Here is a 19,376-nt window from a genome sequence, read left to right as displayed (position 1 = left end):
TACTAGCATTAAATAACAAAATAGTGCCAGTTGCTATTTTCTGCAACCTATCTAAGGCATTTGTGTGAATCACAATATTCTCCTAGATAAACTGAGGTTTAATGGGATTGATGATATAGCCAACCAACAGATAATGTCATATCTTACCAAAAGAATGCAGCAAGTCATATTTAGTAATCCAATCAATGTAATCGGGGGCATCATTCTGACTGGGGAGAAATTATGTATGAGGTCCCTAGGGGTCAGTCTTATGTACGCTATTGTAAAGAATCTTCCACTAGTATACAACAAGCAGAATTAGTTCTTTTTGCAAACAACACTAGTACTGTAACCAATCCAAGCATAAATACAGTAACAAAAGAAATGGTAAGCAATATTCTTAAAAGCATCAGTGACTGGTTTCCTGCAAATGGTCTCACGCTGTTTTTTTTAAGAGCAATGATGTTCATAATTACGTCAGAGGAAGAAATGACATTCACTAATCTACAGTAAGGTTGTCTTTAGCAGAAAAAGAAGTGTACAATGGAACAACGAAAATTTTTGATAATGATATAAAACATGATAATGATATAAAACATCTGACAGCAGTCAAATTCGAAAACAAACTGAAAAAGTTTCTCCTTGACAATGTCTTCTATTCCGTTGAATAATTTCTACTATTATAGTGAGTAGAAAGTGGTGTGTAGGAATTACTAACTCACATTTGTATGTCTTTTTTTTTCTCAAAAATTATATCAGCTTGTAGCCATATTTATAAAATAACTTGTGATGTGAATATAAAATGACTTGTTTCACATCATTATGATTTCTCATGCAAATAATCCATGGAGCATAAAACAAATTAACTAATGGCGATTGCTATTGGCCTGTTATAGGAAAGAAAAGTCTGGTTAGGCAGCCAGGCCAGCAGTTCATATCTTGTTATTGAAGCTTCTGTGTGCAGATTCAAAAATATAACTGTTACCTCTAGTTTCGAACTTGGGCACTGAATCGTTGTTTAAGACAATTCTGGTTTTGTTTGTTGGTACTGATTTATGCTTATTTTTCTGGCAGTCACAACTTTCACTCTGCATTAAGTTTTTGCCTACAGCCTTAGTTTCCATCTGTTTCCACATGCTACCATTCATGGGAGTGAGGTGCCTAGTTTATATCAGAATCGAAAAAACCTTACATCCTAACCTTAAGTTGACAGAACACTTTTGAAATCTTACAAATCAAAAGATTAATAGCCAGTTGGTGAGGCTCATGACATCACACTGGAATGTAATTCTATTCACTTGACATTGTCAGAGAAATGTTGTGATGTGCTATGCAAAGACAGAATACACACAGTTGTTATCCATTTTCATTCACTTACACGGTCTCCACAATATTATTAATCTATACTGACAAATTTGGTTACACACTGATTCTGACCTACATCTCCTACTTATCATAAGTACTCATCTTGACATATCAGACAATATGATTATGACTCTGCAACAGACTCAAACCTTCAGTGTTACTTACTTTTCCCCTCCCATTATTTCAGAACATCATGATCTGCTGTTCTTCTGTGAGTATGTGCGAATAACACCAATGAGAGAATGGATTTGGTGGAGTGATGGTGACTGCATTAAAAAAGTAATTTAATAGACTTCTTTGAATTCAGTATTTCTGTTATGTATGAGGCGAAACTAAGGGCCTCACGGAAAAAGGGTGACCCGGCTGAGTCACGCAATTTGACTCTTAGTCTGATCACAAGGTGTGGCCAATAATTGCAAGCATTGATAACATAGGCTGACATGAAGATCAATGAACTATACTCGACGGGATGTATCTGGAACATCTTAGGTGATTAGAAAGTTAGTAGACAGGAAAATAATTAAATACTCAGCTTTAATTCAGCATCAGCAGTGAATGTCGATCTTGACTTCGTACAATAATATTTACAAGTGCAGTTATAGACTGAACTGCGAATACTTCTTCACAATTCTGATTGCTTCACATATAGATCAATTGCCAATGACTAAACAGTGTGTGGTGCCTGGCTAGGTCGTAGCTACTGACTTAGCTGAAGGCTATGCTAACTAGCGTCTCTTCAAATGAGATCTCTGAAACTACAACAAGTGAACCATTCCTATTAAAGTCAGCTGTAGAACTGGGCCAGTGCACTAGCTTGTCTCATAAGACCAGCCGAGTGGCGGCGCTCTGTCTGCTAGCGTCAACAGTGGCGACTCACAGGTCCTATGTGTACTGACGGATCGTGGCCAATTTGAAGCCTACAACCTAGCAAGTGTCGTGCCTTGCAGTGACACCACAATTTCCATGTACATTAAAACTCTGGGGCTGTAGTCCAGTGCCAACAAATTATTTATCTGTAGTGATATTCTCACAGGGTGCATGGAAGAACTTCTGGTTCTACTGTTTGAAAGTAGACACGAAATATCAGTAAAACTAAAGACCTGAGTCAGTACCAAAGGTGTGCTTGAATGGTCTAAGTCAGGGCCACACAAACACGGAAAACCGCACGCGTGCAAAGCGAGGTGCAGCGAGTGCCTGCACAGTGCATCAGTTCAACTCGGCATACTTCGCCTCAATTTGGCTCGCTAGGTGAGGCCGACGCTGTGCGCTGCCAGATGGCTTAGTCAACATTGGAATATGTAAGCAGAAGACAATTACTGGAATAATGGAACCATTTGCTCCAAATAAAGGAAAAATTGCCGAAAGTCAATTAAAACCGGAATGGTAACTCTCCTACTCTTTCTTGCGTTGTGACGATAAAGCCAAATGTCTAATCTGAGGTACACTAATTACGTGTGTCAGAAAATCGACTATTGAAAGGTACTACAGCAAATTGCATTCAGAAAAGTATAGTGATATAACAGGGGATGCCAGAGAGGAAGAATTACAGAAGTTGCAAACTCTTGCAGAAGAGAATTCTGTATCTACAAATGAGGTTTGTTGCAAGTACTTTAGCATGTATATTTTGGTTAAAGGTCATGTGAAACGAAACAACATTTGTTTAGATTCCTTAGTTTTCGTTTTCACATAAATTATTTCTATCATATCTTTTTTTCTCTACTGTAGGTTGAAGAAGATGAGGAGTGTTGCGAAAGGACTCTCAGAGCTAGTAACAAAGTTGCTCTACATTTAGCAAGAGCTGGGAGGCCATTTATGGATGGTCCATTAATAAAAAACATTATGTTGGACGTAGTAGAGACAATGAATCCCACATTAGGTCCCGTGTACAGCAGAATACCACTTTCCAGAATGACAATACATCAGAGAATCAACGACATTGCTGAGAATTTGCATGACCAACTGGCAGCCAAAATTGAAAACTTCCTAGCGTACTCCATCGCACTTGATGAGTCCACGGATATTAACGACACGGCTCAGTTAGCAATATTTTTGCGTGGCGTGGACGACGACCTACATGTAATGGAAGAGCTCCTGGATATGATTTCGTTGAAGAACACTGTTACTGGGGTGGATATTTTAGCAGCTGTTGAAATGGCAGCTGAAGGAATAGGACTCACTTGGGAAAAGCAGTTTTCCGTAACCACGGACGGAGCACCAGCAATGTGCGGTAAAGCAAAAGGGTTTATTGGCCTACTACGGAAAAAACTTAACATGCCGAATTTACCTTCCTTTCATTGTTTTGCACACCAAGAGGCTCTTTGTGCGAAAGCTATTGGTTTTCAAGATGTGATGAAGGTAGTGGTGCGTATCGTGAACTACATTCGTTCTCATGGACTCACCAATCATCAATTCAAAGAATTTTTGATTGCCTTTGAAGAGGAGTATCCAGATATTCTCTACCACGCTGAGGTTCGCTGGCTGAGCAAAGGGAACACCACACTGTGGCTCAGTTTTTGGAGAGCAAAGGATGTCCGGAGTCACTTTTTCATGACCCTGAATGGGTTGCTGATTTAGGATTTTTAGCAGACATTATGGCTCTTCTAAATGATTTTAGTCTGAAACTCCACAAAGAAAACAATATCATCAATGATATGATCAGCAAAATAAACGCTTTCCAGTATAAACTGAAGCTCCTCAAAAACAACCTTTCAGAGAAAAATACGCCACACTTTCCTGAACTAGGTAAGCGAGATATAAATAGTACTTTTATTAAAACAGCCTGATTTTTATAACCACTCTAATCAAAATGGTACTATGTTTTTGTTTGACAGCATCTGTGCAGGAAGGAGCGTGCTTTGAAAAATACATCGAGGTGCTACAATCCCTTGAAAATGCGTTTAACGACCGATTCCACGTAATGTGTCAGTATATGACATACAGCTAAATAAAGGAGATTGCGATACATATGCAAGTGTAACATTACATTAAAACCAATAGTACACATTACATGTTTATTAAAATCTATCGCATTTTAGTACTTCGAAACAACGGCTTACATTACTTTCCTTTATTAACATTGACTTTGTTATTGTTTCAGGAAATTACCTACCTGCAGCCAATTCTCGATGTTTTTGTGAAACCTTTTTTGATGGATATAGAAAGTGCGCCTTCAGATTTACATTTTGAACTAACTGATTTGCAAAGCAATGTTCACTGAAAGGATGTGTTTTACAATACAAGAGGTTTGCTCTAATTCTACCAGAATTTGCCGAAGGAAGAATTTCCCAAGTTACACAGAGAAGCAGCGAAGATTATTTGTATGTTTGGTTCCACTTGTGTATGTGTAAGGTTTTTTCATGTTTTGTCTTGTACAAAAACTAGACTGCGTGCGAGTATTTCTAATTGTAATTTGAAAAATTCTCTCAGAATTGCTGCCAGCCAATCTCTTGTTCCAGATCTTAGTAGCATAATTGCAAATAAAATAAAAAGCACATAGGAAGATACATTTGTGTTGAAATCAAATTTAAAATTGTTACCATTACAGTTATTATATAAATCTCTTTTGTACCGGTACACCAAACTAAGCTCTCCACCTAGTATAAATTAGTATTTGGCAATGACGAAGACAACAGGGTAAAAGCTTTGAAACAGGTCGAGACAGGCGGCGCGAGCGACGCAAGCTAAGGAAGTGAAAGGCAGCGCTGTTGCGCAAAGCCGAGGAGTGGGAGTCTGCACCGTCATCAACATAGCACAGCCGTCTTTTGCACTCTGCACTGTGCGATGCACCGGTGCATGCACCTGGTCTAAGTAGTCATGGTAACTGCTCATGGAAGTAAGCGATTTGGGTTTGACTCCATCTGGCAAAACTTTTAAACTGTCACAACTCATAAATTTTCTATTCTGTTTGCAAGTATGTATTTAAATAAGTGGGAATATGATTGTGTAGCATGTGACTGACAATGCTCCACTAGTGACATCAAAATATAATAGTTTAGGGATGCTATCTCCATCCCTTTCTTTGTCTGACATAAATACAACAGTTCAGAGACCACAGCTGGCTGTACCTTAAAGAGAGGCAAGGGATATAAGAAATCAAGGGCTTCCCACAAACTGGGAAAAGTTCACAAATAGCTGGGAACTCCTAGAATTCTGAGTAGCTGAAATAAAGGCAAACAGACCCTGAACAAATGATTACAAGCACTGATATTCATCACTGGATATTTATATCATCTGCCAAAGGAAAGCATTGGAATGTAAAATATCTAGTTTCTTTACAATATATATTTTTAACAGATTACATAAAAATAACAAAACATACGTGAAAATTTATAAAATATAAAAGGAAAAGTATATACAAAATGCTAATATTAGACAACTAGTTCCAGAAAATTTACCGCCGTGTATAAATTAACTAACAAAACAATATATGTAGATTAAGAGTGACTAGTAAAGTCATATCACATACATCACCACTCCATGTGGTATGAAGCAGTGTTCTGAGTCAATAGTGTAACTTCAAATTAAAGCTACTTTAACGTGCTTCTTACTCAGCACCATCTACACAATAACAACAGTAAGCCACACTAATGTAAGCATATTTGCATTTTCAATAAATTAACGAAGATCTATTTTTTACATGTTCTGGCAGTTTCTCAGTCCATATATTAACAAAAAAATAAAAATTTAACATAAAACCTCACAGTACTGACTAGCATAATATTGATTATTCACAAATTACTGTTTATAATCTACGTATTTTATAAAGCTTTGGTGGGTAATAGTACACATCAAATGTACATTTAGTTTCGCTGTGCTTCTTATATTGGATTACTCGATAAACATTTTCAAAACATTCGTTTTGACAAATATTTAAACTAATGTCACAGGCCACACATTTTTGTTACAATTAAGCTTTAATACACATGAAAAAAAGGCAAACAGAAAGTCTCAGGAATACACTCATCTAATGTTACTGATACCCATTTTCAGGGAGATCTAATGCAATGTTCCATTGATGACAGGAAATGATATGAAAGAAGCCCCAAATGGATACTTTAAATTACAAAGGCATCCTAGTACATCAGAGATTCTGTATCACTTTATATTGGCAAACAAGCTTAGCACAGTTCATGAAAAACAGCATAAGTAATATCTTTAGTCAAGAATGATACCACAAAGATTATAATAATTACATACATGTAGATCATTTTACAACTTCTGATTCATGAAAAAGAAACAGTATTTAGAAAGAAAAAATATTTTTTTTCTCCAACAAGCAATAAAGAACAAACTTATTTACCTTTTATGGATTTGGAAAAATACATTTGACAATTTATATAAACATGACAAAAAATTGTATACAATAAATGAAACACTGGTAAAATAAAGACTGAAAGGTAATAAAGGAGTCTTAACACACCCTATTCTTTTTAATATTTAAATTACTGGCATTATCCCAAATTGGAAGTATTTAAAGAAGATATTTTAAACATTGTTAGTTTTTGTGAATGATGATTTTGAGACAATGCCTGGATCATAGTAATGTCATAGTGGATAATAAGATTTTGGTACAAAGTATTTGGGATGGCATGTGAGCCTTGATAGAAATCACCTACCCACACAAGAAAAAATGAAAATCACACCAGGTATGAAAGTAAAATATTTTAAAATTAAGAGCTTTAGGCAAATTAAATGTGCAGAAAAGGGATTTTTGAAAAGAATTTTTCTGCTAATAATCAAGAATAATTTATTAACTATATTTTGATTTGGTTATCACGCTGCTCTGAAACTATTTTTGTGTAACGATGGTGTTAGCTATCAAATAAATAAGAAATTCTTAAAAGCTGAAAATCATGTGCAATATTAATTTAAATTTATCTGTATTTGGGACTTTATTTTCAGTATTTGAGGATCTTAGACCTCTTTCATTTAGTGTGATATTTATCAACATAAAACACACGGACTGCACCAACTGTGAAAGAGCAAATCCTGCCAATTAAGGATTAATTAGCACAAAACCTGGTATCAACACATACATAAAACATTCCTTATAAGCCAGGTGGTAGAAGGGAAATATAAAAAAAGTAAAGGTGAACAGATAATTTCTAAACACAGAATAAGGTTAAACCCTAATCCATTAAAATCAACAAAAGAAGAAGATATGTGGTCTAGTATACTTCAGAAGGGTTATAAGTCTGATAAATGTGTCATTACTTTTCTCCATATTCATTCTGATGAGTACCACCAGTATGCTGTGTCCATGGTCTGATACGCTGTTACTATTTCAACTATGCCTGCTTGAAATTCTTCAATAAATAGCAACTCAATATCGCAATTCAATCAGTTTTTGAGTCAGGCCATGCCACAAATTGATTAGATATATTTATTGCAGTTTGTAGTTAAAGAAAGGCACACAAGCATTACACTTTTATGTGAAAAACGTAAATCCCAAAAATATTACTACTTTTTCTTAATTCATTAAATATTACAAATCAATGCAATGGGAAAAGTGAAAATCTACATATGAAGAGCAGAGAGATTATTCTTTCCTAACGGGTTCCTCTTACTCAAAAAATGCATTATAAAATTATTTCTTGGCTCAAATAATAACAACAGCTGCTTAAGACACCTTCATTTCAAAGGGCAGGACTTTATGTTCGTGTAAGTTACTGTGGCAGTTCAAGAGGAGACTTGGAGTTATTCAAGTAATATGAAAATATATTCCTCAGTGTATAAACATTGTATAAAAAATAACTGCTTGTGTATGGTTGATCAGTCAAGCGCTGACACAGTATAATAACATTCCTGCGATGGGAGGGTCGAATATGGTAGATTATCTTTTATCAGCTTGTTTCAAGGTGCTCTAGTCAACACATAACCTATTTATTTTCAAACATTATTGCTGTTCATACATACAGGATGTATCTTAGAAATACTCATAAAAGGCACAGGGATCATTTTTGTTGTGAGTCACAATAATATTGAAAGAAAATTTATTTACAAAAAGTGTATAAATGAGGAAACACCCAAACTCAACAGCAGCAAGTAATTAGAAAAGAATTGTCTATTACTAACATGGGACACTATTAACGTACAGACCAATGAATGTAAATGTCCTGGATTCCTCATGCTAAAGGATAATAAAAAGAATGAGGATGCTTATGTGTTAACACTGAATCCAAAGTGGTTCTCTTATATGAAGCTCAACTACAAAATATGAAAATAATGTCATTGTTCAATAAAAAAAAAAAGGTACTGCAGCATGCAAATCAGTCTAAGTAGTATGTTCACACACCAGATTTCTCATGATAAAGAAGTATGGAGCAGATGATTTTAGACAACTGCCAGAGATCACTAACCTACACACTTCAGTACACCAGCAGCCACATAAACAATTCTCAGTCTTGGCATTTTTAATTTAGATTTTTTTAAAGTGTCTGATGTAATACTATCTAATTTCATACACATCTATTGCTTTATAAAGCTATTTCAACTTGTTATGTTGATGATTCAAGCATATCATTTCTCTGATTGGAAACATAATTCTAGGGAGGTGTAAGGTTACATCCTGCACCGTCCTCTGAATTCACCAAATTAATTTGCATAAACAGAACAGACTGATCTGTATTGGCACTGACACACACTATTAAAATCTGACAAATTTAAAAAGTTTCCACATTTTATACAAGCAATGCAAAAAGCTGTAGATATGGTAGTATTCTCACTATTCATATTCACAAATATAGTCAGCAACTTAGAATACTTGAAAACACAGAGCATAAACATTCTTATATTGCTCAGACAGATAGACAAGTATTTCATGATCTGCAGAGTGAACAATGCAAAGTTTCAGTCTCAAAATCATGAAAACATCTTCTGTTAATGCACTACAGCATACAATAACAGCATACAATAAACAACAAATAATACTGAATAAATCAAAAGCATCAGCTATGCTGAAGCTTCAAGTACAATGAATAATAACAAATAATATCAATGGAGGAACTCATTATGAACATCAGAGCTGTGCAGGGCAATCCTGTTGCCTGTAAGATGTGGGCACCGCAGATGATGACTTTTGCTTCCTTTGTAACAAACTTTGTGCTTGTGCATGGCGTGCTGACTTTCCACGTCCTGAAGCTGCCGCAAGTTCTGACGAGTACGACAAGTATACATGTGACAGATCAGGCTGTTGATACTGAAATAAATGCAGACATAATGTCTAGGTTTAAAATCTATGCTTTCACTTAACTTTCTATGTATCCAGAAAGAACTTTTAGAAATCTATTTTTTTACATTAATGACTGGTACAACAAACAACACACTTTTAACATAAAATTCTGAGTGTTGGACAATCACGTAAAAAGTAGAGATGACAACTTACTATCTGTAATTGAGCTACTCATGGTTGTACAGGGAAAAATGGAAGAAAGAAAGAAAGGAACTAATTGAGATTGGTGAACAAGGAAGGATGGTGGGAAAGATACTAAGATTGTGTAGTGTACTAAAACAAAAATTGAGAGGAATCAAATGGGAAACAGAAACAAGGCGAAGGCGCATTAACTTGGGGCTGGAGAAGGCACTGATGGCAGAGGGCATGAGTCACATTGGAATGGTGCCAGTTGAGTCTGTCAGTAGTTCAGGTTTCACTAGGCATGGACTGAACCTCAATAGGTATGGGAAGGGGAGGTTGGCACAGCTTATAGGTGACAGTGTAGAGGGTGGCGGTGGGATCACTCGTGGAAAAATTCCTGTTGTAGTTGGTGTTAGATCTGCACCTTTTTTAGATTGAAGTCAGCTGATAGGTATACTGCTAAAAGAAAATTCCACTAACTAAAGAATTACCTTCAGAGGTTATCATATTTCCAAGTAGAGAACGAATTACCATATTTCATTGAAATATAAGAGGTATTAGAGATAACGTTAGTGAACTGCTTACAGATGTTAACTCTGAAATTACTGGTATATCAGAGCAGCACTTAAATAATCTGACAATTCAGAGGCTTTCTTTACCGGGATACAGATTAGCTGGCTGTTTTTCAAGGAGTTCCTTGCGGAGTGGGGAAGTGGCCATGTACGTAAAAAACAGTACTCCATTTCAGTCCATAGATGTATCATGGTACTGCACTGAAAGATATCTGAATGTTGTGCAGTGGAAGTTGAATTTAGTGAAACTACACTTCTAATTTTTGTTTTTTATAGGACCCCTAACTCTGACTTCGGAACTTTTGTGCCCAAGCTAGAGAGGGTTCTTGATCAACTTTATAGGAAGTACCAGAAATTAGTTATATGTGGTGACTTCGATATTAATTTTGCATACAATTGTGCAAGAAAAAGGATGTTGGTAGATCTCCTAAACTCATATGATCTGATGCAGACTGTGTTTTTTCCAATTAGGGCGCAGGGAAACAGCAGCACAGCTACAGACAATATTTTTATCCATTCTTCATTACTAGATGAGCATACTGTTAGTAAAAGGGTGAATGGCTTTTCAGACCATGCTGCATAAAATTTAACACTAAAAGGCTTTCGTACCCAAACAAATGTAACATATAATTACAAACTATGTAGGGAAGTTAATCCAATGACAATAGTTTTTTAAACCTAGCAAGGAAGAAGAGTGGCACGATGTTTATAGTGCCGATAACATAGATGACAAATATAACGCTTTCCTTCACACATTTCTCATGCTCTTTAAGAGTTGCTTTCCATTAAAATGTTCTAAGTGGGGTACTAGCAGTAAAAGACAGCCTGGGTGGCTTATTAGTGAGATAAGGTTATCATGTAGAACAAAGTGGGAACTATATCAAAATGTTAGAAGCAGTCACAATCAAGCTACAGTAGCCAATTACAAACAGTATTGTAAGGTGCTCAGAAATGTTATTAGAAAGGCAATGGGTGTGTGATACACAAATAGAGTAGCTAATTCACAGGATAAATTAAAACCAGATGGTCAGTTGTGAAGGAAGTGTCTGGTCAGCAGCACACGGTCGACGATATGTCAATTCTTAGTAAAAATATTTCTGTTACTGATTAATCAGATACATGTACAGTATTTAACAATCATTTTCTGAGCATTGCTGGTGAATTAAATACATTTAGTTTTTACAGGGAATCCTATAACTCTTTTGGAAAATGCCTTCTGAGATAGATGTCTGAAATACTCCTCTGTGATACAGGCAAGGGGGAGATTGAGTCAATAATTAAATCACTGAAGACTAAGGACTCCCATGGATATGATGGAGTGTCTAGCAGAATATTAAAGTGCTGTGCTGCAAATGTTAGCCCTGTACCTAACCATATTTGTAGTTTTTCCTTTGGAATGGCCAGTTTCCTGAGCAATTAAAATACTCAGTAGTAAAGCTGCTTTATAAAAAGGAAGAAAGGGATAATGTAGACAATTTTAGACCTACTTCTATGCTGTCAGTGTTTCCTAAAGTTATTGAAAAAGCTGTTATGTAAGGATAATTGATCATTTTATGTCGCACAATTTGTTATTAAATGTACAGTTCGGATTTAGAAGTCGTTTAACAACTGAAAATGCTATATTCTCTTTTCTCTGTGAGGTACTGGATGGATTAAAGAAAAGGTTTCAAATGCTAGGCATATTTTTTTAATTAACTAAGGCGTTTGATTATGTTGGTCACAGTAGTTGGACCACTATAGAATACGGGGAGTAGCTCACAATTGTTTCACCTCTTACTTTAATGGCAGACAGTAAAAGGTCATTATTCACAGTGCTGAGAATGTTTGTGATGTGCGGTCTGAGTGGGGTACAGTCAAATGAGGGGTGCCCCAGGGATCAGTGCTGGGGCCACCCTGTTCCTTATTTATATAAATGATAGTATTATGGGTAACTCTAAAATGTTTCTGTTTGCCGATGACACTAGCTTGGTAGTAAAGGATGTTGTGTGCAACACTGGCTCAGTTTACAATAGTGCATTTTTTGACATCAGTCCATGACAGTAAGACTCAGTTTTTACAATTTCTAACACAGAATTAAACAAAACCCTACATTTTAATTTTACAGAATGAGCATATGATTAGTGAAACTGAACAGTTCAAATTTCTAGGTGTTCAGATAGATAGTAAATTGTCGTGGAAAGCCCACATTCACCATCTTGTTCAAAGACTTAATGTTGCCATTTTTACTATTCAAACGATATCTGAAGTAAGTGATTATTCAACACAAAAATTAGTCTACTTTGATTATTTTTATTCGCTTATGTTGTATGGTATTATATTTGGGTTAACTCTTCCCATTCTAAAAGCATATTTTTGGCTCAGAAACGGGCACTTCAGGCAATAAGTGCCGTAAGTTCGCGAACTTCTCGTTGACCCCTGTTCACTAGTCTGGAAATTCTGTTGAGGAGTTCCTTGAAATTTAAGCTGATTCTTAGATAATAATGTTGACTGCATCTACTTAAACTTATAGCTTGACTTTTTTGGGCTCATAAACATTTTACTTTTATCTGTTATTAATTTTATGTTGTGATTTCATGTACTGACCTGTCCCATGACCTTGGAGATTTGCTACTCAATTTGGTCCTGCGGAACTTGATGTGTAAATAAATAAATTAAAAATAGACAAAAAATCGACATTTAGAGCAAGGCATTGCTGTACTGTATGACGTGCTGGATAAGAAGTTCTCACCTACGCAGGTGTGAGAAGAGTACTGTGATGCTGTTGTAGGTTGTTCCATTTGCAATCTCCTCTTCCTTCTGTATTTCTTACTAGTTTAGATATCTTTCACTCTTCGTCTCTGCCTTGTTTTTTTTTTTTTATTCTGTCATCCTTATGCCTTTTCCATCCTTGTTCATATTTCTTTAAAAAATTTATTACTAGTTCACTTTTCACTGTTTTAACCACATCTTTTTCACTTTCAGGTGACTACATATACAACTTGCCTGTTCCTGTTCCTGCTGTACACAATCTTTTCCCATCTTCTAGTCCCCTCCCGTCATAAATTACAAATGGAGCCCATCAAACTACATCTGTATTCTTTCTGATATGCTGCATGCAATAGGAATTAGGTTCCAAATCTTAAGAAAGTAGTTATTATTACTTTTATACAAATATTCTCAGTTCAGAATTTAATCTTAAATTATTTAAGTGGTAGTCTATCCTCTCAATCACTATTAAGAAATAATCAAAATTTATCCAAATGGAAGGTGTACAGACATCCACAGTATAAACACTGACTTATCAACCATCACAATTTTTAAAATTCAGGATTTGTGAGAGCTGCATTGCCACCTCAGAATTTATATTTTACAGAGTTGTACAAATTTTGTCCTAAGGATTGAAGAGTAACAATGGATAAAAATCCTTTTATTCAAAATCAAATCTGCAAGTGTTATTGTAGTGGTTGCATTGTTACTGTCAACCTTCCTAACGGTGCTGGTAGGCTTAACACAGGATTTCTTTTAGGACATTTGCAGTAAATACATGAACATTTTCAATACATTATTCTCAAAGCATTCTTTTACATCAAATTAGGTAAGCTGGAGAGAGGGAGCAGATGTATGGTTGTGCAGCACTCTGTAAATTTTCTTGGCTAGAAAAATCCCTGGCTTTGAGTTCTGATTGATATTGTGTGGCCATCGCAAAGAGATGGTAAATTTAAGGATGAACATGCACCAAACGCACATGCAATAATAGAATTCCCTCTGAATAAAGAGGAAGCGAGGCTTCAATGTTATTCTAGATTTACTTCTTTAGGTCTCCTGTAGTTGTGAAGATTTTCTCACATTTGTTGGGTAAAAATTTGTGCATGTTCATACTTCCCTCTGCGATGCTATGCACAGCTTATTTCAGCCTGCCGTGTCAGTTCAAAAAATTAGTATAGTCACATGGGAAGAAAACCTGAATGCTGATAGTTAAGCTGGTCACTGATGCTCCATGTCCTTACCTCTTTCAATATCACATTGTGTTTATTGGATTGTCTTGATATTTCAAGAACTAAGATTCCCTTAGTCTTGAATAGGAGTAAAAACTAGACTGTTTTTATTGACACGAAGATTTTCCATAACAGCTTTTAGACAAGCAATCATTAACACCCTGTATGCACAAACTATGCTTTCTTCTATTATGTAGATTCTTTGTATATGTCTTACATGGTATCATCCCAAACCAACTATGCAGAAGACTTGCACCCAATCTCTCTTCACTATCAGTTATGTCTTTCCCTTAACACACGAATGTTAGTGACCATGAGAGTTACTCTGTGTTATCACTATCGTATGCACTTACAATTCTACACATCTGGTATAAATGTAAGCAGGATGCCATGCTTGACCTGTGCAAGCATAAGACACATTCCCTAATTCAAGAACCTATTAATGACAGTGATATAGGTCTACAATTATGTGCATGTCTACCATCCAGTCTTGAAAAGGGGAATTATCTGTGCAAATTTCCAAATACTTGGTACCCTCCACTAGTCCAGTGATCTACAATAAACTTCTGCTACAAGAGGGAGCAAATTCTATTATACAATCTGTGCAGAACCTTGCAGACATCTCATATATCCAGATGCCTTTTACTGTTAATTGAGAGTATAATAGAAAATCAATTCAAATCACTAATTTCAATATTTCCCATTTTGGCATCCATGCAACAACTGAAAGGTGGAACTACGCTAAGATCTTCTGCATTGAAACTTGTCTTTCTCTCCTTTATCTTCAATTTCAGCGCCAGTATGTTGAATAAGTGACTGACCTTACTTACTGAGTGTAGGTAGGACCAAAAGTTCTTAGACTTTTTGTTCAGATCAGTTGACGAAATTTTAGTTTTGAATTCACTAAATGCTTCTCGCACTTCTTTACTAGTACTCATTTCGGCTCCATTTAGCTTTCGTTTGTCAATTAGGTTTTTACTTTGATTGAATCTGCAATGAAGCGCTCTGCTTTTGTAGCAACTTTTTAACACAACTAGGGAATCACTGTCAGTCCTTCTAATCCTTCAAAACCTTGCAAGGCATGTATAGGTGTAAGGAGTATTATACACTGCTGCTTAAGTCTCACCCGTCTGTGATCCACATATTCATCTCCAGAGCCAAGGAAGAGGAACGAGAGGTGGGTTCAGTAGAAACAGATGGAGAGGGGATTGTAACCCCTGCACGAACATGTATATTCAAGCCCAGGGCCCAGCATCAAGGAAGATGACAGTGTCCTTGTATCAATAGCTACGATGCCACAACGTAGGTGTTCTCTGCTAGGTTGGCACTACGACACCGACGACAGCATCCTCTAGCCGGTGCTGTGCAGCTCTACGAGTGCCACTCTCAATTCTACCCATCTGATTCCAAGTAGACGATCTAGCAACATTGTTTCTATTTCATAGTGTGCGGACCACTACAGATTTTGCCTGCGTAACTTCTGTGAGCTTGATACATCCGGCTTTGCACCTACATGCTCCTCAGTGCAAAGTTATGTATTCATCTTCTTGCTAAAGTAAAGGTGATTTAAATTCACACTGCAGTACTCAGTGTTCCACCTCACCGGCTCCTCCTAGCTTCCTACCTTCGGCCTACCCTTCAGTTTTCAGGAGCACACCCACGCACCGCTTTCCAGATGGGATAACAAGTCCTCACTCTTGCTACATTTTTTGCGCTTGGTCAAAAATTTGCAGCAATTCAAAGACCATGAGAATGTTGTTCTCTGCAGGTGATACAGATTGACAGTTGGTCTCACTGAGTGTTCTTGTGCAGCTGTCATCAGCCGCCTCCAGTAATAGGGGTCATTTGTGTATTGTGAAGATTTGTGACCAAAATGCGAACACCACATGGGAGAAGGGGTGAGGGGGAGGAGATGGACGGGGCGGGGTGGGGGGGTGGGGGGGGTGAGAGAGGCTTTACAGTGCAGCAGTATACCATTACTTTTACCTTTTCAGGCAATATAAGCCAACACAATGCAAAATAAAGCACTAGTATACATTTTTATCTTTTGGCTTCCATTGGATATGGTGGAAAAAATGGACACACTATAGTTCCAGGTTTGCATGCAGTTCTTCGTATGTCTGCAATGTGAGGCTGGAATGGAAAATTGCATTCTAGAACATTTTTAGGCTCTCATGATGAGTAATGGTGATGGGACTGTCACAGAGCTTCTCACAGAAGAGCAATGTCAGTGGGTGAGTGGAGGTCAACATTTTTATCAGTATAGAGTCATTTTTAATTTTGCTACTTCATGTTACTTCCCTAAATCTGTCCTCAATATGCCACAAAAAAGTTTTGTGGTAAGAAAGGACTCATAATCTATTTGGATATAAATTATTTACTTAGTGCAGTACTTCTGACCGTTTCTTTTAAATCTACTTGCCTCTCAGGGTGTGGCCATGGAAGTGAAAATCTTGGGATGTTTTATTCAAAATGAGTAATGAAAAGTCTGTTGAAAGCAAACTAAGTAACCATAATTGGGGTCCTATAGAAAAGCCAGCTAGCAAACAAGGTAACCACCCCACTGACCAGATTTCATAAACAGAAGAGAGAAAATCTGGTTGTTGCACTGCAATGGCTCAGTTACAAAAAAAGTACTATGAGCAGGCCGCAACATGAGGTCAAATGATCAACTTTGGTGCAATAGGTGGCATAAATTCACACTATTAAAATTATGATACACAAAATACATAAAAGGAAATAAAAATTAGCTCTGGTGTCTTTTAGACAGTGCTGAAGGTGATATCACTACCGAGCCATAATCAATCAAAAGTGCAAGCTTCTACACATGTACTAACTCATTAAACACAGGCTATGGAATGTCAGTTTTGATTAGTGTTCTGAAACTGATCCCTATATCTTTACCTTCCATGTCAGCCAAGAAAAAGGATACAATACAGGTCACAGAATTATCACTCAGTTACTCAGGGTAATAGAGAAATACAGAGAGAAAAATCTAAAAATATAAGTACAAAGAGCTTGTTGTTTGAGAGTGTTGGGGCACTCATAAATCACACTGAACTACCAATTAATACTACTCATATTGACTTCACATACCTCAGAACCTTGTGCTGCTGTGTTTGCAGGCAACTGTTTCCTCATGTTATTGCCTGTGTATGCAACACACTTTAACTGCCACTCACCAATGTCTTCATTCCAATGAACATATTGATCTATCATTTCCTGAAATTGCAATAACAGTCAAGTATTTAAACAACACAGGAGCTATTACAACAAGAATAAATAAGTCGTGAGATTACAACTGATACACATCAAAATGGACGACACAACAGGGTTATCCATATTTTAAACAAACAGGCAGAAATAATCCTCTTAACATATGAAAATACATCACGCATACCAAAGTGTGTCACATACTTTAAAAACATTACCGAGTCATATGGCTGCAAAGAAATGTAGAACATTTTGCAGGAGATGTGTGTGTACCAAGAGCTGGTGGATAGATGCCATCGTAGGGGAAAGTGATATCACCTACCAGCTGTTACAGCGGGGATGCAGATTCAAAAATGGGAAAAGCAATTCAGTAATATTTTCACATTTGGGGCACAACACATAAATTTGATTTGAAAGCTGATTATGGGCCATTCAAATATGAGCTGAACTCATAAATTAATCCAATTGGTCAGGAAACCGATACACCCAAGCAGGATGTTTCTTAGAGCAGAAGTATCGATAAAAATAGGCAACTGGAAAAAACTACCATGATGATGGAGGGTGTAGCTAATCACTGTTACAGTAAAACAGAAAATTTTCCATATATTTTGGCGGGTAAGATGACCTTCAGAGAAGACGAAGTATATAATTTCCGTCAAAGACATATAATTTTACCGTATGCCTATCCTATAAGATGATCTCCAAACTGCCAATGACGCATAAAGTTACTTTAGAACAGTGATCAGCTGGATAATAATATATGCACTGATTCAGGTAATGATCTTGAGTATTTGTAAAAGTGTTGTATTAGCTATTCAGTTTTGCAGACATAACTGCTCTTCTACTAAAGAGCTGGTATGGTTGCACATGTAATAAAGCAAAAGCCTCCTTCAGAACTGTTACGGTTTTGCCTGTAGAAGCATGTGCCAAATAACAAACTCATATGTACAGCTAACAAGTATTGTTGTAAGCTGTGTTGCGTGTTCAAACAGTTTGTGCTGCATGTGTAATTGGCAGAAAATTTGTGAAGTGTGTGCCTAATGATGGAACCGACAAAAAGAAGGAAATACAACGCAAGACTCAACTTAAAGCTCATAAAACGGGCTAAAGAATCAAACAACTATACTGCAGCGATATATCAGAGAAGATGCTGTTAAAAAAGTGCCAATGAAAATTTTTTCTATGAGGAGAGAAATAGCTTGCTGTCCAGATTTAAAAAATAGCACTTCAAAATGAGTACAAGAACAGATGCAGAATTGTTATGTTGTTACAAGAAATTACTGAAAGATCTTGACAATAAAGTTACGAGTTTTTATAAGTTTGTTAATTCTATGAGGCAAAAATACAACTTTCCACTATCTCATATTGTAAATATGGATGAAACATCAACAAACTTTGATATAATAAACAAAAGAACTGTGGAAACGAAAGGCATAAACACTGTCCAAGTCAAAAGTACAGGCCATGAAAAGACCAGTTTTACAGTAGTACTAACATGTATGGCAGATGGAACAAAGTTAAAAGTTATGGTCATTTTCAAGCGGAAAACTGTTCCTAAAATAAAATTTCCACTAGACATTTTTGTACATTTTCATAAAAAGGGATGAATGGACGAGAATGGTGTAAAATTGTGGATGGAAAACGTGTGGCAGAGCTGACCAGGTGCTCTACAAAATCAACCAAGTTTGTTGGTGTTGGATATGTTTCACAATCACATAACTAAGAATACCAAAAATCACACAGCATGAAGCAATAGTAAGATTGCTGTTATACCGGGTGGTTTGACTTTGATACTACAACCTTTAGCTGTTTCTCTGAATAAAACAGTCAAAGAACACATGTGTGAACAAAGGAACAATCAGATGATGAGTGGTAAAAAAATGTTTACGAAAGGTGGAGCTATGCAGCTGCATCAATTGA

General features: G+C 36.5%; 1 protein-coding gene across 1 annotated transcript in view; it reads right to left on the bottom strand.

Moving 5' to 3' along the window:
• Window positions 1-5,612: 5,612 nt before the first annotated feature.
• Window positions 5,613-19,376, bottom strand: part of LOC126297554 (kinesin-like protein KIF3A) — a 117,865-nt gene continuing 104,101 nt past the window's right edge. The window contains exons 12-13 of the mRNA XM_049988482.1: window positions 17,340-17,465; window positions 5,613-9,541 (exon numbers count right to left, since the gene is read on the bottom strand). Of these exons, the coding sequence (XP_049844439.1) occupies window positions 9,362-9,541; window positions 17,340-17,465 (306 nt within the window). The 3' untranslated portion in view covers window positions 5,613-9,361. The remainder of the gene's footprint in view (window positions 9,542-17,339; window positions 17,466-19,376) is intronic.

The sequence above is a fragment of the Schistocerca gregaria genome, chromosome X (genome assembly GCF_023897955.1).
Source record: "Schistocerca gregaria isolate iqSchGreg1 chromosome X, iqSchGreg1.2, whole genome shotgun sequence".
In the NCBI taxonomy this organism is placed as follows: Eukaryota; Metazoa; Arthropoda; class Insecta; order Orthoptera; family Acrididae; genus Schistocerca; species Schistocerca gregaria.
Note: the sequence above shows the minus strand (reverse complement) of the source record. Positions and strands in the feature narration are given on the sequence as shown.